Source organism: Camponotus vicinus, unplaced genomic scaffold (assembly GCF_025532165.1).
Source record: "Camponotus vicinus isolate PSW18456_S1 unplaced genomic scaffold, iyCamVici1.0 SCAF_11, whole genome shotgun sequence".
Classification (NCBI taxonomy): Eukaryota; Metazoa; Arthropoda; class Insecta; order Hymenoptera; family Formicidae; genus Camponotus; species Camponotus vicinus.
The window spans coordinates 10,532,294-10,556,418 of NW_028141947.1; the positions used below are offsets into that span (position 1 = coordinate 10,532,294).

General features: G+C 30.0%; 7 protein-coding genes across 13 annotated transcripts; 3 read left to right on the forward strand and 4 right to left on the reverse strand.

Annotated features, from left to right (window-relative positions):
* The first annotated feature begins 122 nt into the window (after window positions 1-122).
* LOC145961468 (uncharacterized) lies at window positions 123-1,759 on the forward strand. The gene is made up of 3 exons (XM_083081678.1): window positions 123-345; window positions 555-707; window positions 935-1,759. The coding sequence occupies exons 1-3, from the start codon at window positions 331-333 to the stop codon at window positions 1,241-1,243; spliced, it is 477 nt and encodes a 158-aa protein (XP_082937804.1). The 5' UTR covers window positions 123-330; the 3' UTR covers window positions 1,244-1,759.
* A 148-nt stretch (window positions 1,760-1,907) lies between these two features.
* On the forward strand, window positions 1,908-12,658 carry LOC145961465 (uncharacterized). Of its 6 annotated transcripts, none has more exons than XM_083081672.1 (13): window positions 1,908-1,998; window positions 2,058-2,226; window positions 2,650-2,866; window positions 4,487-4,573; window positions 4,673-4,873; window positions 9,737-9,940; window positions 10,192-10,420; window positions 10,540-10,616; window positions 10,695-10,895; window positions 11,341-11,549; window positions 11,820-11,960; window positions 12,124-12,223; window positions 12,396-12,658. In XM_083081672.1, exons 7-13 carry the CDS (start codon window positions 10,401-10,403, stop codon window positions 12,485-12,487), a joined length of 840 nt encoding a protein of 279 aa, XP_082937798.1. In that variant the 5' UTR covers window positions 1,908-1,998; window positions 2,058-2,226; window positions 2,650-2,866; window positions 4,487-4,573; window positions 4,673-4,873; window positions 9,737-9,940; window positions 10,192-10,400; the 3' UTR covers window positions 12,488-12,658. The 6 variants fall into 6 exon arrangements, with proteins under 6 accessions (XP_082937798.1, XP_082937800.1, XP_082937802.1 ...); XM_083081674.1 differs by having other exon boundaries at window positions 9,737-9,886; XM_083081676.1 differs by lacking the exons at window positions 9,737-9,940; window positions 10,192-10,420 and having other exon boundaries at window positions 4,823-4,873.
* Window positions 3,085-6,361, reverse strand: LOC145961458 (uncharacterized). 2 transcript variants are annotated; one of them, XM_083081650.1, is made up of 4 exons: window positions 5,231-6,361; window positions 4,776-4,886; window positions 4,374-4,580; window positions 3,085-3,600 (listed from the first exon to the last, which is right to left on the reverse strand). In XM_083081650.1, exons 1-4 carry the CDS (start codon window positions 6,077-6,079, stop codon window positions 3,109-3,111), a joined length of 1,659 nt encoding a protein of 552 aa, XP_082937776.1. In that variant the 5' UTR covers window positions 6,080-6,361; the 3' UTR covers window positions 3,085-3,108. The 2 variants fall into 2 exon arrangements, with proteins under 2 accessions (XP_082937776.1, XP_082937777.1); XM_083081651.1 differs by lacking the exon at window positions 3,085-3,600 and adding an exon at window positions 3,911-4,102.
* LOC145961470 (uncharacterized) lies at window positions 8,098-10,328 on the reverse strand. Its single transcript, XM_083081680.1, has 2 exons — window positions 10,176-10,328; window positions 8,098-9,927 (listed from the first exon to the last, which is right to left on the reverse strand). Exons 1-2 carry the CDS (start codon window positions 10,325-10,327, stop codon window positions 8,133-8,135), a joined length of 1,947 nt encoding a protein of 648 aa, XP_082937806.1. The 5' UTR covers window position 10,328; the 3' UTR covers window positions 8,098-8,132.
* Window positions 12,112-16,187, reverse strand: Rdgbbeta (cytoplasmic phosphatidylinositol transfer protein 1). Its single transcript, XM_083081670.1, has 8 exons — window positions 15,615-16,187; window positions 15,288-15,436; window positions 14,927-15,015; window positions 14,706-14,713; window positions 14,564-14,635; window positions 14,347-14,445; window positions 14,107-14,262; window positions 12,112-13,900 (listed from the first exon to the last, which is right to left on the reverse strand). Exons 1-8 carry the CDS (start codon window positions 15,663-15,665, stop codon window positions 13,655-13,657), a joined length of 870 nt encoding a protein of 289 aa, XP_082937796.1. The 5' UTR covers window positions 15,666-16,187; the 3' UTR covers window positions 12,112-13,654.
* On the forward strand, window positions 15,870-19,604 carry Der-2 (Derlin 2). Its single transcript, XM_083081677.1, has 6 exons — window positions 15,870-16,214; window positions 16,805-16,870; window positions 17,111-17,278; window positions 17,397-17,519; window positions 17,689-17,852; window positions 18,116-19,604. The coding sequence occupies exons 1-6, from the start codon at window positions 16,116-16,118 to the stop codon at window positions 18,216-18,218; spliced, it is 723 nt and encodes a 240-aa protein (XP_082937803.1). The 5' UTR covers window positions 15,870-16,115; the 3' UTR covers window positions 18,219-19,604.
* Window positions 19,422-23,833, reverse strand: LOC145961463 (protein phosphatase PTC7 homolog). The gene is made up of 5 exons (XM_083081669.1): window positions 23,115-23,833; window positions 22,028-22,207; window positions 21,707-21,905; window positions 21,328-21,584; window positions 19,422-21,030 (listed from the first exon to the last, which is right to left on the reverse strand). The coding sequence occupies exons 1-5, from the start codon at window positions 23,365-23,367 to the stop codon at window positions 20,981-20,983; spliced, it is 939 nt and encodes a 312-aa protein (XP_082937795.1). The 5' UTR covers window positions 23,368-23,833; the 3' UTR covers window positions 19,422-20,980.
* Between the last annotated feature and the right edge of the window lie 292 nt (window positions 23,834-24,125).

Sequence of the window (24,125 nt, forward strand, 5' to 3'; positions counted from 1 at the left end):
TTTATATTAATATCATTTAAATTTTTTTCTATAAATATGACAGTGCAATGTGAAGTTAGACATTCATATTTTAGTTAATTTAGCAGTTAATGTAATAATAAAAATAACTAGTATGAATAGTATATTATTCATGTGACATTGAATGATAAAAACTTCTCCAAGAGTTTGAAAGAAAGTTCATATGTTGTCAAATAAAATTAAATCAAGAAATGTGGAATGCAAATCATTAAATGTGAATCGAACGTGAATCTTCAGCAGCAGAATTGTGAACAATCTGCAATTGACAGTACTGCAAATGCAATTCTTCATTAACACAAGGAAACATTAACCATGTGGATTTTTTGTGTAAGAATTACTTTTGGTAATTTGTAATTGAGATATACAAGGATCTTATATGTATATGGATATATACACATACATATTCACACAGTTATATATTGTTTTAATATTTAAAAAATGAAAAAATTTATATAAGTATATTTATAGTTTTACAGTCACAGAATTTTAAAGAATTATTTTTTTTAATTTCATGATTTTGGATATTTTTCTCATAGGCATTGATTGGACTTTTCCAACTTGTAATCCTATTGATGTTGTCTGGTATTCTATTTTCTGTTGCTGCCATTTCACGTTTGATGGAAATAATGATTATTCTGATATATCCTACTACTGTATTTTTATTGAGACAGTCTGCAAATTTAATCATTGTGAGTATATAGTTGTATTTCAATTTCAATCTTCTACTACTAATTAATTTTTGTTTCTATATCTATTTTATATTTCTATATCTATTTGTAAATATCTTTGTCTTTCTCTGCAAGAATTTTATATTATGAATATTAATAAATGTCTTATTAAGCAATATGCATAATCAAGACCAACAGGGCAAAATAGCCCCGTGGTCAGTTAATTTTGAACACCTGGTCTTGCACAGCTTCTAACAATCCTGACAGCAAGAATGACGTCCTCAGCGTTTCAGAAACTGTGCGCACTTGTTAAACGTGATCAATATCTGGTTGATCAATCAGAAAGAATTCCTCAACAAGAAAGAATTCCTCCTTCGCCAGAATTACCTCAATTTCTCGATGTGCAAACTCCGTTCGTACCATACAAGAGAAGCATTCTTGAAGAAATACCAGAAGACATTTTGCTTTCAAAAAACGAATTTTCCACATCATCGGCAGAGAAGGGTATCATCGAATCTCCGCAAAATCAATCACAGAATAATAGTTCGATGGAATAAATAACATGCAAGAATATGATTGATTGTTAATGTATGCTGTGTATTACGGATACATAAAAATGGATTATTTATAGAAAAGATATTTGTATAAAGAAATAATTTTATACAAAAATTTTTTTTATATAAAATTATATATATATATGTACATATGTATATGTATATGTATATGTATATATACATATATATTTTTTTTTATTGCATAATAAATTTGTGTATGTGCATTACATACATTCTAAGAGAATTAAATTTTGTGGAATTTATGAAAAGGTAACGAATGCTAAAAATTATTTCAATAAATACACAGTGTATTATGAGTACATAAAAACAAACGCGATGAAGTAATCAGTTTATTGCCATATTAATACGATCGATCGAAGTTGCAATTGACCAAATCGGTTGACAAAATTTTGCTTCTCTTGCAAACCATTAAGAAAATTATTTTTTATATCAAAATGTAGTATCTTGTATGTTACATTATAATCGTTTTTTACTTGCATTAAATTGAAAGAAATTGTTTCTGTTTCATAAATTTATTGAAGAGGAAATGGATGTGAGTTAATGTTTTCAATTGAATTTATTATAATAATTAGGATCTATTATAAATATTTTTAATAATACAGCTGGAAATCATGTTAATGGATTTGAGCGATAAAATTCCCTATTTGAAATATATTCTTCGTTCGGAATACATTCCGTATTTAATCACAGTTGCGATAATGTTGATGGGATGGCTGCTTATATCTTGGATATTTCACGTGTGTATTTAAAATGCATTTGATTAATTTATAATTAATCATAATTAATTTTTTTATAGTTGATTTGGAAGTTGTTCATTCCTTTAACAATAAGCGCCATTGTTATAGCGTTGATATATCCAGCAACAAGTAAATGGTGTTTCCAACAATTCGGAGCAAATTTAGAAGAAATATTAAATGATTTTGTCCATAGATTTCAGACACCTCAATAACATGACTTCAATATATGTATAAAAGAGTTAATAATTTAATTTTTAAACTGTAAAAATATGCTACATAATAATATTTACATAATAATTTTTTATATTGCTACATTCATATTTATATTATGAGTCATGTAATTTATACTGCATTTAGTTTATACTGCAAATCTTCTCAATAAATGAAATGAATATATTTTTTAACTATATAAGAAACATATATATATAAGACATTTTTATTATGTTAATATATAGAAAAAATTTTCATACCCTATAAGACACAATATTCTTAGAATATAGGGTATATTCTATATTTCATATGTGTATGTAAAATATATAAAAATATTTTACATATATTAATACAACAAAAAAATCGTGAAAAGTAAATTTTTAAACCATAAAATTATATGCATATGATGAATTTTTTATTGTCACATTTAATATTTTGCAGGATTTAGATTCTTCAATTAACAACATGAATTTGTTCATGAAAATTAATTGAAGCGTTTCGAAAAATTTCAACCTCAAATCTGACAACTTTAAAATTTGTAAACGTACGATCAGAAAACAAATCACGTGTGTAAATATGTCTCGTGTTGAAAAAACCTATATCGGCCGAAAGATACATAGAGGAACATTATAAAAATGGGAGTGCAGAGCTCGAGACGGTGAGTGTTTGAACTTATAAATTACAATTGAAAAAAAAGTTTAATATTTTATTATATTTATTAATAGGGAAAAATTTTCCATTTCTTAACATTTACAATATATGTATAAAAAATTAAAAAAATTAGATAAAAATTAATAACGTTATATATAAATAATAAAATATGTAGTTATTAAATACATATTTACGTTAAGTCAATTAACAAATTATTTAGGCATGTCTTCAAAGATTTGAGAGCTCGTTCTATTCTTCTTTTTGTTTCAAAATCTCGTCAGTTTTTGGACCGATCTGTTTAATGTTTTCTTCCTCCACCGATAATTCTTTCGTGATTTCTTTCTGTTTGTCATTCGTAAATTGAGTGGAGATAGCCCCTCGCTTTTGATTACTGAAAGAGACATCCTCCACATTTGAAAGGGTTTCTTGTATACTTTTGTTATCTGTCGAAAACTCCTGTGAGTTTTCGTTTTCTAAATTCCTATAAAATGGTCCTCCTGTATTTACAGTGATCAGCGGTACGGTACTGTAGGGATAAGAGTATTCCTTGGAATAAGAATTGTAATTTGTCGCAGGGTAAGAGCTATAGGTTCCGGAAGATGAATATGCATAAGGGTAATTATTATATGTCGAGGGAAGATATGAGTTAGATTCATATGTAGGAGGATTGAAGGAACTATATGCAGGATATTGTACCGAGAGATGCAAAGGGAGCTTTTTTTTATGATGATGTCTTCCTTCCTGAAAAAAGATAATGTGATATTTATTATCTATGTAAAAATTGTATTTTCTAATATATTTGGTATATGTAATTATTTTTTTCTTTTCTTAATTCTTTTCAAGGTCAGGACTTGCATTTTTTTATAGTTTGAATGCATCTGTATTTAGAATCGATTTTTAATTTTCAGTATTCAATTTCTACCCTTAGTTAAGCACTTGACTAGTGTTTCGCTTCATACGCATCAAAAGATTCCACGTAACGCAATAACTGATATATTACGCTATATTATATATGATAGAAGTGGATGTGTATATCGGGAGTCGGAGGAGAACAATCGAAAAGGTTTTATATATAATTCTTTTTATTTTCTAAACAAATATAATACATAAGAAAATTTCAAGGAAGTCAAAAATACACGTTCAATACAACGTCATAGACGTTGAATCAAAATTTGCAGTACAATCTTTAAGTCGCTTGGTCCAATTTCCTTAACGAGGTCACCGAGGATATAAAGGATTAAACCTGTGTGCGTAAAACCAAATATTATATTTTTAGGTCTTTCAATCGAACTGTCGAATCTTTAAAGAAGAAAGAATCTCTCTTTATTATATCAATTCTTCATGGAAAAAATAGAATAGCGTAGATAGGAATCTTTTGATGTCGTTTTCTTCAAGGTTTTTTGCTTTTTAAAAATCGCACAATCGAAATCACAAGATATTGCTCGTTTAATATCACAAGCTGTTGCATATCAGTGTCAGATTATGTGTTTAATTCTAATCGGTGTGATACTCACCGCTTCTCTGGTCTGTGTGGCAAAAACTACGGGCGATGTGTCTTCACTTCCCATGCTGGGATTGTATTGTACGGCCATCATCGGAGACCTAAGGGACATACTTCCGCTGGTAGGATATAACGTTACGTGATGCTTGGATGGCTTGACCTTAGACTGCTGTTCGGATCGACAACTGCACTCATATGATTCTTGCGATACTGGTACATACTGCATGATAATGGAACACATATTAGAACGAGAAATAACATTTTATATGGTATTGATATTTTATGTGAGATATAGTAGTTATTAAAAAAAAGTTTGCAGATTCAGAAAATTAAAACTACAAGAACTTTTGAAAAAGAAAATTCAAAAATTTAACAATTTGCCAAATTGACAAATCTTATACATATGACATTGTACCTCGACGAACTTTGCCGGCTCTTCCTCACGGTAAATAACTTCCACAGGAGAAGGTGCTGCAAATATCACGTTGGATTTACAGGGAAGATGTGCGACAGGTACATTTATTTCCTGTTGCGAAAAATATTTATTAATATATCAATAATTTTTTAATTACTTCTTTGTTAATTTCAAACGAACTTTATATAATCGAATAGTATAATAACTAATCTAATTCAATTAGAAAGATAATTATTAATAGCAAAGATAGCAAGATAAGTAATCAATTTTTAAATAATTTTTAAATTAATTTTTTCCAATTTTTTATCTAGATCTTTTTTATCTACAATTAAATTTTTAAATATCGATAGTTTTCAAAAGAAGTTAAATTTATATCATGTATTGACTTATAACTTTTGTAACATATCCTGTGTGTACTCTATATATATTTATATCTGAACTTATTCTCTTCCTACCTGTGGTGGCCTTTCTTGCTCCACTTTTATCGGTCTGACCAGTGGTTTCTCGTGGATCGCAGGCGGTTGTGGTGCCGGTTGGGGTGGTTGAACAACGGGATGGTTCACAGGTAATTGTGGTGCCGGTTGGGATGGTTGAACAACGGGATGGTTCACAGGTAATTGTGGTGCCGGTTGGGATGGTTGAACAACGTGGACTGTATGAATTTGTTGTGGTGGCTGGGGTTCTGGTTTTTCGCAGGGTGCGGCGGGAGCCGGTACGATGTTAATGATCGGCGTTGGAGCCGGAGCTGGTACTACAGGCTGTTGCACATGAACTTGAGGAACTAGCTCTGGCACGGAGAAGTGTTGCGGTTGAGTTTGAACATGGACGTGTTGTTGAGGTATTGGCTGAGGAACTAGCTGAGGAGCTGTAAAGCTGGCGCTCTGTTGAGGCTGAACCGGAACATGTACGACGGTCTGCTGAGGAATTACTTGAGGAGCTTGATGCACAGGAACGCTCGAAGAGGATTGCGGTACCGGTTGTTGGATCACGATATTCGAAACTGGATACTGTAGCGGTGCGGTTTGCGGTCTGTACTCGGGAGATTTGATATTTACAACCGGCGTTTCTTTTATCTCCTGCTTACAAGGAACTATTTCTTCCTTTCCCGAGTGGACCTGCACGCAGAAAGTTGTCGACTTCTTTGCTCTATCTTTATCCGCACCAGTACTTTCTAACTTGAGGTCTTCTTTGGCAAGCTTGGCTTCTGTTTCGTTGTTTGACTTCTCGATTATCTTGTGTGAAGGTGCAGCCTGACAGGCGACTAGCGCCAGCAGGAATAACGCGTAGCAACTCTTCGAATGCATGTTGGCAAGTCGAAATCAGAGTTGAAACCGAACTGATGAAGCACGACGAGTGCGTCGGTTTTTTAAGGGAATCCGCGACTAGCTGCGAAATCGGAGTTGACGACGAAATCACCCACGTTGCGAAATTATGCGAACAATTCGATGCATCGGCAAATTTCAACACATGATTAATCAATATATGCTCCTTCATTATTGCGTTACCGCGGAATTGCGCGTGACGATCAAGTTATGTAGGTAAAATTAAAGGAAAATTAAAAAGAAGATAATTGCTTTTTTATTATATATTTAATTTCATATTTTTTAATAAATAGAAATAATATAGCACGTGATCAACAATATTTTATATCGTTTTTTTGATAAATGTCTTGTTTTTATTTAATTACTTAATCTTATTCAATTGTTTTATTATATACGGTTCCTGTTTATTTAATTTATTATTTATCTATTTATTTATTATTTGTTTGTCTCTTTATTTATTAAATTTAATCGTAGATATCTGGGTAATCAAAAACTTGAAAAAATATTAATTTAAAAATTATTTAAATTAAAATTATTTATTACCTCTTTGACTACTAATAATTATTTTTCTAGCTAAATTAAATTATACTATTCTATAAATTACACTTTATTATACTATTCAATTATAGTCCGTTCAAAATTACAGAAAATAATTAATTATTGATATAATAAGAAATATTCTTTTTGCGATTCCTAGCATTTATAAAAACATTTAAGATGGAATTTATGAAATTAAAACATAAAAATATTGAAGGGGAAGTAATAATAAAAAAATCTTCTGTACCTACCTAATTTACATAATCAATAACATTTTTATACATTTATTAATTATACATACATGTCCTGAATTTTTCTTTGCAAAGCAAATTGTTTATAAATACGGGTAAATACGTGTATTACAACACCTTGACAATTTGCTGCGTATTATTAACTTGCAAAACTTCATCGATTTAATTGCATTTCCATTCATGTCGCAACGAAATTACACATATCGTTCTGATTTCTTTGTACGCACTTCTTTTCGCTTATATATCAAATTCCATAGGTTTGATGGATCTAACAGGCAATAAGAAGCATATTCGCTTTTTGCATGTAGAAAAATTTATGTGGATCAGCAGATAACTCATTCATTCATACGAATGTTCAAAAACATATATACATTTTATTTTTTATTATGTATTTATTAATTACAATAAGAGCAGAACAAATTCATGTCAAAAAAGTAAATAATGAATGATATCTGAATAATATATTTGTTTACAAAGAATTTTTTATGCCATAGGATTTACATGTAATATATTATTTTTAACTTCTGGTATTTTCTGCATCTCCAAGGAATCGACAGGATATTTCGCATCATTTAAAATATTTAAATATTGAGGAAGAATTAAGTATTGAGATGTAAGCATTATAAATATTAATCACGGGTGTGGGATTTGAGCATCACTAGCTTGTGTTTTACTTTCAAAAATTATATTTTGGTTTCTCTTATTCTGAAAGACCTATCATTATTCTCTTCAGAATATATTTTCAATTGATCCATCTATTGTAAATTTTTGTGCGTAATTATTATATAGAGGATACAAGTTGCAATATTCATTCAAAGCTAATTTTGAACAAAAGATTTTTATAAAATAATAGAATAAAATATTTAATATAATTGCTTGAGAAAAAGAAATCATCTATTGCAAATTACTTTTTATTGCGTATTAATTTTTTTATATTTATATTAATTTTTACACATATATTCTATATTTTTGGAGAATGATAATAATTTACGAAATCAAATAATGCAATAAAACCACACAAATCTTTGGTTTCTTATTTATTTTGATGAATGATAATAATGAAGTTTGAAACAATCCGTTTCATTACAAATAATATACATATGAAATCTACATATAAAATTTTTTTTTCAAACATATAACATATACAACAAGTTCTTGATTAAGTATCAGTTATATTAATGACAATTTTAAATAAATCAATAACTCGTAAAGTGTGGCACACTACGTATAATGCTAATTTTATATTATTATTGCTCGGATGTGGAAAATTCTGCAAGAGATTCTACTGATGTCGATTCGGTTGGTTCTAGTGGGAGATCTTCAATATCATCCAACAGATCAGGATCAAGTCTCGTCAAAACTTGAGTGTTATCTTTATTTTCTTTATTTATAATACGGCTGCTATATTTATCCATATCAAAAATGTGCTTAGATAGAGGCAAATCTTGAATAGGCGCGTTATTCTGAATAATATCTTCGTTTACAAAGAAGCTCTCATCGCTTTCTTCCATAGAATTCACATGTAATATATTATTTTTAGCTTCTGGTATTTTGTGCATCTCTAAGGAATCGACAGGATATTTCGCATTATTTAAATATTGAGGAAGAATGTAAGCATTATGGGTACTAAGCATGAGTGCAGGATTAATTTGATCATCATCAGCTTGTGTTTCAAGAATTATATTTTCGTTTCCTTTATTCTGAAAGAATTTATCATTATTCTCTTCAGAATATATTTTCAATTGATCTGTCTGTTGTAAATTTTTGTGCGTATAATCTAAGTTATCGAAAAGTTCTTTATCTTGCGTTGTCTTCCAATTCATATTTTGTGGAAAAGCATAAGGATTATATCTCCTTTGTTCAATTTCTTCAAGGGCATCTTGTACAATCTCATCTTCAAAATATTCCTCATTCATATTTTCTTGCTCCGCGAATTCCTTATCTTTGTCTTTCTCATTTTCAAAGTGTTTAATATTCTTTTCCATCGCGGGGAACATTTGTAGCCAATTATTTTCAGCTTCTTGCAATTGATTAATTTTTGCAGATTCCTGCGAATCTTTGTATGCGATGTAATCCCAATTACCGAAGGATTCCTTATTGTCCGTCAATTTCCAGGTATCTAAATTCTGAGGGAACACATAAGACTTATTGATTTGCTTACTATTATCCTCGGTAGTAATTTCTTGTTCTTTCGCAGGATACATTTCTAAGAAATTATCAGCTTGTTTTAACTGTTCTTGATTTGAAGACTGTGATAAATATTCTATTTTGTTGTCCCAATTATCGGAGAACTCATCGTTTTTCGTCGGCTTCCAAATATCTTTAAGAGGATGAACGTAAGAATCACGTTTAAGTTCTGGCAGAACGAAATCTACGGAATTATATCTTTTTCGAGGATACGTTAGATTATGCTGCTGATTAACAGGACTCAGAGATTTTCTAATTGCATTTCTTTTTCTATCGAAGATGCGAAAAGCTGGATCCGGGCGGAATCGAAAAGTATTTTCAGTCTTCGGGCTGAATTTCTGTGGCCAGATGACATTTGAAGAAGAAGCGTTGTTTGAATTTAAAGACTCTGTGTCTCTATCGGCACGATAAATGAACATTTTATTTGTAGGCTCTTTTTTGTCTTTTATATTATTCGCGAAGCTTCTATCTTCTAATGAAGAGCTAGAATATTTATTACGAGGATTTCTGAAAATATTTTCCGGTTTGAAAATTTGCCTTAATGGAAGAACGCGAGCAAGAGGATATCTAGTCGCAGATTTGTCCTGAGAAAAGATTTCTCGCCTGTCTATAAATTTCGGATACTTATTAACAGAGTTTTTGAATAATAAATTTTCGCTCGCAGGTTCTTGTGGAGAGAAACTCTTGTAGTTTCCGAGAGACGCTGAATTTTGACTTGATAAAATATTATTGTCGTATGTTATATCCTGGGAAATTCCTCCTTTTATCAAACTGGAGTGAAAAGAATTTTGAAGCGAATTAACAGGAGAATCTTGTAAGACTCGCGGCTGCAAATTTGATTCTTGTTCTGGATACCTGGAACATTTGTGTAAATTTTTTAATTTTCTTTAAACTTAAAAAATAAGCTCTTAAACAATTTTTTTAAATTTTTCTAGTCTTTTAATATCTGATATTAAGTGGAATTTTAAGAGTATGTTTTATATGAATCTTTCGAATCTGATATAATTGAATTTTTAAATTAATATATATTAAAAATTTTAATTCTGAAATCCTTTAAAAGGATGCCTATTTATATAAAACTCTTATATTTAAATTATTCTTACCATGGTAACTGAACAGTCAAAGCTTCTGGACAATCTTGACTACATGAGGGACAGGACGCACCTCTAGGAACTCTTCGCGACAATCCACAAACTAGGATCGCGCTCACAGATAAATAAAATAACAAATAGCGATGAAAAATTTGTCTCGACATACTTAAAAGATTCGAACAAGGGGATTGTTACAGCTCTTTATAAACTCGTATATGAAGGATGTAACAAGGACACATGATGCTGAGAACAAAAATGTTTTTTGATTTGCATCAAATCATTTACCAACTTTTTACATACATCCGTTAACTTTAAAAAAATTGCTTATTTGTTTAATGTTTCTCATTATTCACTTCCGTATTCTTTTAATTTTCAGACAAGACGCAGGTGATGACATAATATCGCAAAAGTCTTTAGATGCAGTGAGAGAACTTATACATTTTTTGAAGAAAAGTAAGAATTTACTTTATGCGTTGTACAAAATATTTATTTTATATATATAACAATATTTTTTTTAATTGTTCATTAAAGATGCTAGAGTGGAAGGACTATTTCGTCGGGCAGGACGTCGTGAACTTCGACGATATATCCTTAATTCTTTAAAGAAGGGCCATAAACCGTACTTTGAAGGGTCAAACAATGCGGCTTTGGAATGTGCAGCGGCTTTACAGATTTTTCTCAGTCACCTAAAAAAGCCGATTATGCCGCAGCATGTACAAGAATTGATCCTCGGTAAGTAAATAATGATAAATAAAAAATAAAAATTAAGAATGCATTTAAATTATACAAGAGAGAGAAAGAGAAAGAAAGAGAGAGAATAGTGGTGAAATTATTTCTTATATCGCAACTTATTTGTTATTAAAATCACAATGCGAAAAACGCAATATTCTTCGACATACATTTATAAATACATCGTCAGCAAAATTCAAGTTTTGCCAATTATGATATCATGATAACTTTATTAAAAACTTAATTAAAATTTTAATCAAGATTAAATGTCTAAAAAATGTCTTTAATGTTAAAACAAGAATTTGTAGTTAATCTTTTTTGTCCACTTAATTTTCTATAGATTCTTATTAACATATTAATTTTCAATGTTAAATATTTTAATAACTTTTTTGTGATATATGTTTTATGAATGTAATACACAAGTTTTAAATAAATATTTTATGAACAGCTGATAATCCAGGTGTGGAAGCACAAGTTATCGCGCAGGATGCTTTAGGGCTCATTAGACAGGATGTCGGTGGTCGTCATGGCGAGCTTTTGATTGATATCTTGGATCTTTTGAGATATTTGACTTTATCAGGACCGCCGTCTGAATGTTCTGAATTGCGTGGATCTCCCTTGCCTATCGCTCTTTTGCCAGTGTTTTTTAATTTATCGGTGATCATATTTATTTGCTTAATATCAAACAAAAAGAGAGACATTATTTCATTAAATTAAATTTAATTAAGAATTAAAAATTTATATATATATATATATATATATATATATATATATATATATATACTTTCACATATATTAATTTTTAATTATATATTAATTTGCTCTTCTTTAACTTTATATGATGAAAATCATATATTTAAATACAACTCATTCTTAAATATATTCTTAAATATTTTCCTTATATTTCATTCCAATTTTATTTTATAGCCTAGTGATTTGATGAGATGGAAGGAAGTAGCAGCTAGATTCAGCGAATTAATTACGGAAGCCGCCACGCAACTCCATCGGAATGAGCAACGTGGCATTCATTCGGAAACTATGTTAAATTCCGCGACAAGTTATGCCAATGTAAGAAATTTCTACTGGAGAAGAGCAGTTAAAAGCCGATTAAAATTTTTTCGTTTTGTATCAACTTTACTACAAATCGTACTACATGGTTATTTTAGTTTTAAATTTTGATGAACTAAGGAGAAAAAGAACACATCCAATGTCATTTATCATGTATTTTTAGATAGCTTCGACTTCGTTAGAAGAACCTGAGGAATTAATGAGATTGCAAGAACTTTCTTTGTTATATCCTCTTGTTCAACTTACAGATCATTGTAATGCTTGTAAGATATTAATTTTTATGAACAATTTTGTAAAATAATAATTTTGATATTTTAATCTTATTAATATAATAAGTTGTAGAAGATTTCATTATTTTAATCCATTTTTTATTAACTTAATAGTATGTTAGCGATTTAGTAGCAGCTGATGATTCAAACGAAATTTTGCTGATAGGTCATGTTGGCGAAATGGCACGTGTTCTCATTACACCGTTACAACATCCGGTCGTCAGCAGATTACATTCGATATTTGTTAATCCTAATTAGGCGGTAATGGAGCAAATATGCAAATTATTTTTGAGTATAAATTATTGTGTCTATATTGTTGCAATTTTATTTGTATTAATACTGAATGACTCAATTGTATTTCAATTAAAACATTATGTATTTATTGGTAAATATTATATGCTGGCCAATGAAGAATAAAATAAATTATTGATCTAAAAATAATGTAAATATATAACTATATGCATAATATAGTGGATATATATTCATATTTGAATAAATTTGAATTATTTGCAAATACATATATTTTTAAGTGCTTCTATACATAAACTGCAGATAAAAATTTAACTTATTCTTAATAAATTACGCTATATAACTTATAAAATATAATTTAAACGATAAAATTAATTTATTGCTAATTCACGAGTAAAACACAAATGAGACAAAAGTAATTTATATGTATAAGTTGTGTGGAAAGCCTAAATATGTGGAACCTCGAAATCTAAATTATAATATCTTAATTATATCTAAAAAACAAGTATTTCAAAATTTGACTGTACGCTATTTTTGAAATGATCAACTTAGATCAGCTCCTTTATTCCTGAACTTGAACCATGCAATTTAACTAGTATGCGACATTTCGGAGTGCACTTGTACATTGAAACGGAAATAAAAATCGTTTTACGACAAGCCTACGTACACAGAATTGTTCATATGTATATGAGACATCCCTAGAAATGCTGTAATCAATTACAAAGACATATTCTTTTAATATATTTTTATTGACTACTCTTTATATATGTAACTATATATAAAGAGAGGAATTATATCTTTATATATATGTAATTAAAATCACTATTAATAAATTAATTATCTTCTAATCTCCTATATGAAAAATCTTTTTTTATAAAAAAAATACTGATATTCTATTTGTGGAAAAACCACAGATCAATGTGATAAAAACATAAACTTTATTAAAGAAATATATATATTTTTAAAAAATGCTTTAAAGTTGCAAGCAATCAAACTGTTGATTAAATTATTAATATAGAATTCATTGAAAGAATATATCATTGTTATCGATTTGCACATTCTCCAGAATAGTCGATATACTTGAATGTGAAAAATAGAGAAAATCACTTGAATATTAACTAAATCGACAAAGAATTGCTTTAGCACCCGAGATCAACTGTCGCGCTAATCTTGTGGCTACGACCAAGAAAACCACGATCGATTCAATTGCGTGGGCGACTTTGCCGTCGGTGTGGTCGGCGCGGGCGAAGTTGGTGTACCGGGCTGCTTCTCGTTGAGCTGATTCCTTAATCTGACTTTTTCATTCGTCTCGGCCTGCATCTTCTGCTCATACTGCCGGACGTCCTCCAAGTTCATGTCGTACCACTCGTCAATCCAGGCAAAAGCTTGTCTGTGACCCAGCAGCAGGATGTCCCTTATACACTAAAATTATGAAAAATGAATGAATAGTAAATATCAAATTTTTTTAAATGTTTCAGCCTCATTCTGTGTGCAAGTTGAATCAAACATATAATGATATGTAGCATTTAAATATCTTCTAGATAATCACGATCTTCATATTAGATATTATTAAGAAAATAACATTATTAAAATATGAGGCAAGCAAATAACTAACTGGATAAACTTACTCTATGTATGAAATCCTCAACTCGTGTTTGCATGCCCCAGACTTCGAATGATGCGTGAACTAATTTATACGAACACATTATGGGTTGTGTCGTATCTCTCCAACCTTCAACCAAAGGACCGCGTCCTGTTCGTTTTGATTGGAAAAACTTCGGATCCTGTTACAAGTATTAAAATAATATTTTATTTAGAATAAATTGTTAAAAATTAAATGTGTGTCATTTTATATTGTGTAAGCTTACTTCTTCTTCTTTGTAATGTTTCGCAGAAATCTCATCATATGCAATGTCCACAAAATCAACCTCGCGATGGATCAATTCAATAGGTGACAAACCTAAGCACTACAATTTAGAAATAATAATAAAATTATTATTATTACTAATAACATTATATATTAATTATAAAATATTAATTAGTATGACAAAATATTTAATGTAAGAAAGATACAATGTTACTTACATTCTCTGTGGAACCATTGTTGTTTTCATACCGAGTGTTTATTGCTATATGAAACTTTGGTATAAAAGAACACTGAAAAAGAAAAATTTAAAGATAAAATTTAGGAAATTTTATAAGAATTCTTATACTATATATTACTCACAGTATATTCTGCAGTCATCAAGAAAATATGCAAGAAAAAGAACAATGTTAATAAGAAAATCCAATTTTTTTTTATTGAGAAAAGTATAAAATTTTAATATATTTGAATATATTATCTTCATCAAGGATATTTTTATATAAAATTAGTGATATTTATTAGAAAAGCATCTAATATGAAACTTTATAAAAGATACAGTGTACTATATAAATAAAATAGCATACCTGTGATAGTGAAAGGATAATAATTCCATGCTTTTTCCGTTACGTAAAATATTCGCGGTAGGATAGACTGTATCCAATAAGGGAGTTTACTACAAAAAAAAAATAACATAGTAATTATTTTAAAAAGACAAAGATGAAATCATGGGCCCGTATTCAGAACGCGCTTATAAAGATGTTAGTGCGTTGTTATCCAATAGAAGTATCTGTTTTACATAAAACAGATACTTTTATTGGATAACAACGCACTAACATCTTTATAAGCGCGTTCTGAATACGGGCCATGATGTATAAGTCTATATGCTGTCTATATATACATATATATAAATATATATTTTACAGTATATTATAAAAAAAAATTTACCTGGAGAGATGAATCCTTTTTTCAGTGTATTGACCTTTCCCATGAACAGGATCTTCACAGGCAGTATTTTCTACTACTTCTACTCCCTCATCGTTATCAGATTGTTCATGGCTATGTCTGGCTATCATATATAACTGACCAATATGATACTGAAATAAAATTGATTAATATAAACAAAAGTTTTTAAAAATATTATCTTGCATGAAAAGAATTAATATAGATAAACATTTAAAAATATATAATTGTAATAATAAATTTTCAGATAAGTAGATAACTCTACTACCCGGAGGCATAATTAAATAATTAAATAACGCATGAAAAGACTACCTCTTCCGTAGTGAGCGGCATACAAATGCGATATTCCTTGGTGAGAACCATTCTTAATTATTTATTAACGGTTAATCACAGCAATATTAACCGACTTTATATTCGCGAGTACTCTCGTTGAGCGATCGCGCAAAGAATCAACTTTACGAATTTTCAGCGTCTAATTCAGCCTGGTCAGCGTCCGATCGTAAACAATCCAAGGATGACGGATGAAGTTCGCTGCTTCGCGAACAGATGATCGATGAACAGATCGGCAACTTGCGAGAGAAAAAGTCACTTCTCGGCAATTGGCGACAACGTGTCGAAGATTTGGCAAATCGGCGACAATTTCACGTGTTACGTGTACAAAAATCGTGCGGACAACAAATTCGTGATACGATGTGCAGATAACACCGCCACGCTGGTGCAACATGCGATGGTGAAGCGGAAAGAGGATAAGGAGCGGCGAGAGTGCAGCGAGGTCTCAAGGAAGGAATACGGGCGTAAGATCGCCGATAATCAATGCCAATGGCCTACGAAGCATTATGGCATGAGTACATGCAGATGCCCGTGGTGACGCGGGCTTACACTACTGCCTGTGTCATCACGACCCTTGCCGTGGTATTTATGCCTTTTTTTTCTTCTTTCTCTCTGTCTCTCTCTTTTTAATTGCGTACGTTCTACGTATCTTTCGTTGTCATCGCGATTTCTTAGACGATTTCTATCTCGGGACGACTTCTATTCTGTGCATATATTTTCATAACTCAGAATCCTTTGAATTTCTAAATTTCTAAATTCTTGAGGCATACTTCTTAGCCCCTATTCAGACCTTTCATTTCTCCCAGTTTTAAATGTCTGCACTTGAAAGATTTATAAATCTCTGTCTTTGAGAGCATTAAATCTTACATGTGATATATCCTATATATTTAATAACAATTTATATCAGTGCAATTCCCCCCTTTGCTATCTTTTTAATTATGTAAAAAAGATAATAACTAATGAAAATTCTGTAAAAATAAATACATTTTTTATAATATTACAAATTTATGAATTTACAAATAATTTTTGTTAAATTAATAAATTTTATAGTAAACTTAATTGTATGAATATTAATATTGAATATTGAATATTAAACTTAATTGTAAATAAAGCGCTTTGAAATATATTTGTGAGTTAAGTATACTTGAACTTAATTACTTTAAATATTTTAGCAATTGGACTTGGTATCCCCATTTCAACTGTATTTCAATCCCATTCTTATTGTGGAACAGTACCAGGTATGAAAATACAGATATGCAAATAATTATGCAAACTTGACTTCATTATATAAGACAGTCCAAAAGTCATTACTGCTAGAAAAAACGCATATGTCGATTTATATTGTTCTTTGTTGTGTTATATATTGCGACAGTACATATTGCATACAATTGTTTTAAAAATTATTGGTAGTTTAGAATTATATAATCAATACTCATTTTAAAGTGCTTTTTAAGAAATGTCACTTTGATTTATTACAGATATGGCGGTTAATAACAACATTCTTGTTTTTTGGAAATATTGGGTTCAATCTGTTGTTCAATATGATATTCACATATCGATATTGCCGTATGTTGGAAGAAGGATCTTTTCGCAGGAGAACAGCTGATTTTGTAATGATGTTCATTTTTGGCGGAATATGCATGATTGTATCCTTGGGAAAATATATTGTCTGTTATAATTAGTAATATTGCTACTCAAAGATTAAGATTATATTGTTGACAATATTTTTGTCCTTTATTATTATTATTCCTTAAATATCTACAGACTTTTGCATTCTTCGTGAATTTGCTATTTCTGGGGCATGCATTTACTATAATGTTAGTATATGTATGGTCGCGACGAAATCCTTTCGTCAGGATGAACTTCTTCGGACTTTTAAATTTTCAAGTAGGTCTTACTTTTTTATTTTAAAAGTTGACTTAAATTGTATTATCATTTATTCTTTCATTATTATTTATGTTAGATATAAACTAGTTATGATATATTATTGTATTAGATAAATGATTTGTCTAACGATTATTTATATTATTATTGATATTATTTTTATATTTCATAGGCTCCATATCTACCATGGGTACTGTTAGGTTTCTCTGTATTGCTTGGTAATACAATATGGGTCGATCTTGTTGGAATGGCAGTAGGACATACTTATTATTTCGCAGAGGATGTATTCCCGCGGTTAAGAGGCGGTTTCCGGATTTTGAAAACTCCACAAATACTGTAAGTATACTGCTACAGTCATGCAAAATTAAAATTAAAATTATAAAAATTCTTATGATTAAATAAGTTGAAATTGTTTCTCTCTCTTTCTTTATCTCTCTCTCTCTCTCTCTCTCTTTCTCTCTCTCTTTGCAAAATTAATAAAAACATTAATCGAGAAACTTTTCTTATTGAGAAATGTCATAGAATTAATTAATAATAGGTAAAAAATAAGAGATTATTGGTGAAAAGATAATATATAATCTTTCTTTCCTTTTCCATAGTAAGACTTTGTTCGACGCACATCCTGAAGATCCGGATTACATGCCGCCGCCGGAAGACAGGCCAGGTGGCTTCAATTGGGGGCAGGAAGCCAATGTGCAGTGATCAAAACATTCAATAGTTTTCTTCCTAATGTTGTTTCTTATGTCAAATTATTCGAGAACATTGCGGAAGCGCGTGTCCCTATCGTTGTTCCTTCATCTTTAGAATTATTAATAACTTGATATTTGGATTTGTGTATGCAAAGACACATATGACAAGAATATGACAAGGATAATATATACAAGAGCCTATATTCTGAATTCTCTTTTATCAATAAAAGTGCCTTTAAAAATGGCTTATAAGTCTTCTGATTGGCTACACAAACCACTTTTATTGATAAAAGAAAACTCAGAATATGCGCCAAGATGTATATAGAATGTAAAGAATAATATATAAGATATATATATTAGAGAAATTTTCTTTAATTTAGAAATTGTTTGATGAAAATTGATAATCTTGTCTATAATTAAATTATGAAAATTGATAGTTTTTCAAGGAATTTAATAAGAAAAAGCATACAAATTCTTGTACATTCTATATATGAACAAGAGCTGAAGATATGTAAGACGTTTATCATCAGGGAGTTATTATTTTCTTAATTTTGTACATACATATTTACAGACATTTACAGACATGTTCTTCATTATTCGTTTTTGCATACAAAATCCGGCCTCTATCGATTAACTCTTTGGAAGCCAAACTTTGCGCTTCTAGCGTTATTGCAAAAAATAAATTAACTTGATTTATTTAAAATATATAAATAAAATTATATTATTTTTTAATCTCAGAAGATTATTCTATAACTAATTTGAAATGTGTGAATCCAACTGTAAAAATTAGTAATTTTAATTGTTATTATGTAGATATATACAATGTGTACAGACTGTTTATATATGATTCTAATGTCGTGTACGGTAGCTTATTTCATCCTAACATATTGTAATAGTAATGAGTATTAAAATTTTTGCAGATTTATATCTGAATTCTGCAATTCAATAGAAATAGTGTTTCATATGCACGCAAGTGCAATTAAATTGGCATTCCGAGGGTTAAATCTATCTATCGCGAATATACTTCCGGTTTTGTGCACGGAAGTTGTAATTTTTCGCAAATTAATTAGATTTACTATATCGAGAGCGTCATTTTTGTAAGAACGATATCTGCGATTGATGGTAATTTTGTGATACATTCATCGTATTCATAGTTTTGCAAGTAACAATGGAAAAAAAAGAGAGAGAGAAAGAAAAAATGCCATTGTGCAAGGGAAACTATTTTAAAGTGTATTGAAGCATTTATTTATATTTATTAATAGTGAAGTGTAATCTAGGCAACATCTACAAAGTACAAATCGTTAAATATAATCTAAAGAAATAATATATACACACTTCCCACACTTTGTTTATACATGTATATTATGTACTATGTGAATACATTGAAGATTTGCATTGATTATAGTTAATAACTATTGCTTCTTCATTTCACTGTGGGAATAATGGAAAAGTAATGTTTTTTCCTTTTTTTGTTTGTAGTTATTGTTTAATATTAATAAATGTTATAACAAATTTTGCATATTATTTTTCTCTTGAATTCTTTAATAAAAGAGAAAGAAAAAGACAAGCAAAAGAGACTATCTTAAGGCTTTAAAAGAGTGAATTCTTAAATTACAATACAATTTTGTGTAAGTTAAAATTCTTTTTTATTTTGAAAGTAGACATTACTTTACCATGTGTGATTAATAACTAACTTTGATATAACTTTTTCTGTGATCCTTGTAAATGTTATGCGCAATGGTATTCTAAGCTAAACAAACGTGAATTTTTAATGCAGATTGTCTCTAAATATTAATATGAATTTATTTTGCAATATACTAATTTAAACAAAGAAAAGAGGGAATTCAAATTATGAGAAATAATCATTTTTAACGCGATTTCTCAAGTGTGCTTTAAATTCTTCAAATATTTTCTCTTTTAAATTCTAGATTTAAATCATTATAAAATTTTAATTTCTTTTAGATTTGCCTATATTTATCTTTTCTTATATTTTTGGCTTCCAGAATCCTAGGATGCTTACCCTTTGCACGATTTATTTCCTTAATTCTTAACTTTATGTAATTTCATATCTATATTAAATTCTTGCTAAATATTTAATACTTATAATTAATATATACTTCTAATTTTGATATTATATTTGATTTTAAATTTTTTAATCGTTAATCCTGGGATTCCTGGCTTATTAGACATTAATATATTGTCATTCCGACAATCGATGTCATTAATGACAATTACATCTTTAATCATTTCTTGTTAGAATGCATTTGTATTAACTCTTTCAGTATCTCATTAAATATACAAAGCATAACATAAGATGTTTTCTCACCAATCTTAATTTGTCTCCAATCTTGATTTGTCTCTAATTCTTAAACATTTTTTTTTAAGCAAAGGCTTATAAAAAAAAATGACAAATTTATTGTAAATAAATATACACATAAGAGTGCTGAAAGGGTGAATCGACAAGTGCATCCATAATCGCCAAAGAGTACGTTATTAATTATCAAAGAGTTGTAAAGAAATGAATAATAATGAATAGAGAATAAGAAATGATTTTATAAAATCATTTATTTCGATTTAAATAATAAATGATTAGGATTATATATACAAATATATACATACATACATACACACACATACATATATATATGTATGTATGTACATATATATGTGTAAGATTAATATAATGATGTATAACTAAATACATATACGCAATGACATGGACTATAATACAATGATCATCAGGGCTCTATTATACACTTGTTGCTTATTGTTTTATCATATCGCCACCGTTGCTAAAAGCACCGTAATATCGTCCGGTTTACCACCTGAAAATTGTGAATCTATTTTTGCACACTTTTTCTATCATCAAGCATTCTTAATTTAAACATTGCATTTATTAATTTATTCACATTAATGGATCAAATTCTAATATAATCAATAAAATAAAAAAGGAACTGCAATTAAGATTCAATTCTTACAACAAGAAAAAAAAGGAATAAAATATTGCAACATATTAAAAATTTAATTTTTTAGGATGTTCTTATAAAGCAATTTCTCTGTTTATATCAAAGCTGCTTGAAACGAGATATATGAAATAATTAATAAAATTTTCTCTTACATACCTATTGCATCAATCCCATTTTCTCGAGCACTTTGAGCAAACGGAGACATGAAGGCGTCGTCAAAGGCCAAACGACGGGCCATCCATGCTATCGTGTTAGCGACGCACTGTATTTTTGTCGGATCCCTTTCGCCTTCGATTTTCTGCATCTCGGTGACTAGCAACTGGTCAGGCACATTGTCGAATACCCCGTCGGTTGCTAAGAGAATCACGTCGCCATCCTCAACACCGAAACTCGAAGTGTCAGCAGATTCTGGACTAAAAAAGAAGAGAGAAGATTATTATTTATAACTTCTTCATGGTAATTATGGTATTATATAAGTCTTATTGCATGCGGTTAAATATGTAGCTAAAATATAAACATATAAAAAATGATGTACCTATCGCGAAGTACCATATTAGAATGTCCTGGAGGTGGAAGCGACAATTGGAAGGGAGTGTTGAAATAATGTTGTTGCTCTGAAGAGCGATGCACTACTTCTCCCCTTCGCACGACTACAAAGCCGCTATCTCCTATATTAGCTGCATAAATGCTGCTTGTCTCTTTATTGAGAACTATAACACATGCCGTGCTGCTACCTAAAAAAGGTATTATCAATCTGAAATTAATCTCGAAAAAATATTATATATTGTAAATCAATACTAGTTATATATTGTCATAAATCAATTTTGACGTTTTTTTAATTTATCTGTTTGCTTACCTAATATTGGTTGTTTATTTTCTAATAATTCATAATAACTACGTGCTAATAAGCCGGCTGGTTCTGTAGGTCTGAATTTACCCATAGAAACTAGCCTCTCACAAGTTCTCATCAAGAAATTGGAAAACTCTCCTGGATCGATTCCATAGTGTCGCCATCCTCCAACACCATCAGCTACACCTGGAAAATTATAATTTAAACTAATTAGCACCAAATGTATGTAATATTATCTTTAACACTTTATGTAATATTATCTATATAATGCTAGTCAAAAAATTTTATATTTTTATAATAAAACATAATTGCAAGAAGAAAGAATATAACCATCTATAATTACATGAATAATATAAATAATATAACATAAATAATATAAATAATTACATGAAACAAAAAAGAGAATATGACTTTAAAATTTATTTAAAAAAATATAATTTAAATTTTGTTTTACATTGAACTCTAAATTTTACTTTTTTTAACTGCTTTCTGTACTTTCTTGTATTTTTTCTTTTTGTTTCCAAAATTGTCTCTTCTTTCTCTTTTTCCAAAGAAAGCTATATATGTTATACTTATTTTTTTTTTAAATATAGTAAACAGATCTGTTTGATTTTTCTGATGAATATATTTAGAATTTAAATTTAAAAGCCTGTGAAAAATTTAGCAATTTAAAAATTATGCATTGTCTCCAATAGTGACTCATTTCTTGCATCAATACCAAAGTAAGTCTATTTTTTCAGATACATTATATTTAATTTTTTGCAATCAAAGTGAAGCAATATAATCAAGATGAGGGAAAGTAGGAAGAAGAAGAGAACATTTATACAAAAGTACAGAAGCTAGCTGAGAAAAATAGACTAGGAAGATCCTTTCAGCAGCGTTGCATTTTTTGTATTTGAAATAAGTACACCGGATTCAAAGGAGAAAAGAGAGAAAACGTCAAGATAATTAAACATTATGATAAATGTCAAAAGAAGATATAATGATAAACGTCAAAAAAAAAATATAATAAGACATGAAAAGAAAAGACAAACTTTTATTGTGAATCAGAGAGGATGTAATCGTCAAAAAAGTCACGTTTCTTTTGCCTCACCTATGACTTCGGCCGTCCTGAATTTGGCGGTGAACCAGGCGTCGTCGCCGAATTGACCCTTGCGTATTCGGCTTCGGACAAGTTCCTTCGGGAAGCCGCATACGGCGGAGATGAGCGAGGCTTCGCGGCGCCTGCTGCTGCTCGCGACGACCGCGTTCGGTTGCTGCTCGGAGCTGCACGAGTTGCTGTAGCTCGCGATGCCGTTCCAGAGTGCACGCGACAGCAGCCGTCCGGTCCAGTAGATGGATTGCATCGCGCGAAATGATACTGATCGAGTGTCGCGCTTACCAGCACGCGACCGGGGAGAATGACATTACAACACGCATTCTTCTTTCTTTTTTCCTCGTCTCGTTTTCCTCAATCGCTTCGCAATTGACGACTCTCACAGCCGTCTCAGCGCCATCCTCTCTCTCTATTTCTCGTTTTATATGCTCTATCTAGTCTCGTGGGAATCGTAAGATGGGAAGCTAGCGTGATCCTCACGCTTATCGTAACTTATCGTTCATACACCACACTAAAACCATTCGCTTACATGGGGTGCACGAAAGGGTTGGCGTTGACGATCGACTTGGTGCGCGGTCACGTGGCGCGCTGGCGTCGAGACCGATTAGACTTTGCCTTCAGGTTCGTTTTATACGGGTGGAATTTATGAATGAAATCATATGAAAATTTATTCAAACGATTCCACAAATGCCTATTCAGATTTGTATAAAAATTAGTAAAAATGCATTTAATAAATAAATTTCTCTATAAGTATGTGTTCCTTATACATTTATGTAATTTGAAATCTTAAAATTTTTTAATAATACAATTTTAAATACCATATTATATAGATTCATTAAAAAAAAATTTTGTAAGTTTTGTAAAACTGGGAAATGACTTCAGATATTTGTCATTCAGCATCTGATTCCATTGATTTATCGTATATCAATGAAAGCTTCCAAGCAAGAATCATACATAGAAACAATGTCACATGATTGGTTGTCAAATGGAAAAAGGAATAGAGATAAA

What these genes read in the sequence shown, in the direction of transcription:
- LOC145961470 (XM_083081680.1), bottom strand. Translation starts at nt 10,327, where the DNA reads ATGTCGAGACAAATTTTTCATCGCTATTTGTTATTTTATTTATCTGTG. An exon ending in TTGACTGTTCAGTTACCATG is followed by an intron (nt 9,928 to 10,175) that starts GTAAGAATAATT and finishes CAAATGTTCCAG; the next exon opens with GTATCCAGAACAAGAATCAA.
- LOC145961463 (XM_083081669.1), bottom strand. Translation starts at nt 23,367, where the DNA reads ATGCAATCCATCTACTGGACCGGACGGCTGCTGTCGCGTGCACTCTGG. An exon ending in CAGGACGGCCGAAGTCATAG is followed by an intron (nt 22,208 to 23,114) that starts GTGAGGCAAAAG and finishes ATAATTTTCCAG; the next exon opens with GTGTAGCTGATGGTGTTGGA. An exon ending in AAATGGGATTGATGCAATAG is followed by an intron (nt 21,031 to 21,327) that starts GTATGTAAGAGA and finishes CACAATTTTCAG; the next exon opens with GTGGTAAACCGGACGATATT.
- Rdgbbeta (XM_083081670.1), bottom strand. Translation starts at nt 15,665, where the DNA reads ATGGTTCTCACCAAGGAATATCGCATTTGTATGCCGCTCACTACGGAA. An exon ending in AAAAGGATTCATCTCTCCAG is followed by an intron (nt 15,016 to 15,287) that starts GTAAATTTTTTT and finishes TTTTTTTTGTAG; the next exon opens with TAAACTCCCTTATTGGATAC. An exon ending in ACAATGGTTCCACAGAGAAT is followed by an intron (nt 14,446 to 14,563) that starts GTAAGTAACATT and finishes TCTAAATTGTAG; the next exon opens with TGCTTAGGTTTGTCACCTAT.
- LOC145961465 (XM_083081671.1), top strand. Translation starts at nt 2,844, where the DNA reads ATGGGAGTGCAGAGCTCGAGACG. An exon ending in TATACATTTTTTGAAGAAAA is followed by an intron (nt 10,617 to 10,694) that starts GTAAGAATTTAC and finishes TGTTCATTAAAG; the next exon opens with ATGCTAGAGTGGAAGGACTA. An exon ending in TACAGATCATTGTAATGCTT is followed by an intron (nt 12,224 to 12,395) that starts GTAAGATATTAA and finishes TTTTGCTGATAG; the next exon opens with GTCATGTTGGCGAAATGGCA.
- LOC145961458 (XM_083081650.1), bottom strand. Translation starts at nt 6,079, where the DNA reads ATGCATTCGAAGAGTTGCTACGCGTTATTCCTGCTGGCGCTAGTCGCC. An exon ending in AGCAAGAAAGGCCACCACAG is followed by an intron (nt 4,887 to 5,230) that starts GTAGGAAGAGAA and finishes TTTTCGCAACAG; the next exon opens with GAAATAAATGTACCTGTCGC. An exon ending in CCACACAGACCAGAGAAGCG is followed by an intron (nt 3,601 to 4,373) that starts GTGAGTATCACA and finishes ATCTTTTTTCAG; the next exon opens with GAAGGAAGACATCATCATAA.
- Der-2 (XM_083081677.1), top strand. Translation starts at nt 16,116, where the DNA reads ATGCCAATGGCCTACGAAGCATTATGGCATGAGTACATGCAGATGCCC. An exon ending in TTATTGTGGAACAGTACCAG is followed by an intron (nt 16,871 to 17,110) that starts GTATGAAAATAC and finishes GATTTATTACAG; the next exon opens with ATATGGCGGTTAATAACAAC. An exon ending in TCGGACTTTTAAATTTTCAA is followed by an intron (nt 17,520 to 17,688) that starts GTAGGTCTTACT and finishes TATATTTCATAG; the next exon opens with GCTCCATATCTACCATGGGT.
- LOC145961468 (XM_083081678.1), top strand. An exon ending in AGTCTGCAAATTTAATCATT is followed by an intron (nt 708 to 934) that starts GTGAGTATATAG and finishes GGTCTTGCACAG; the next exon opens with CTTCTAACAATCCTGACAGC.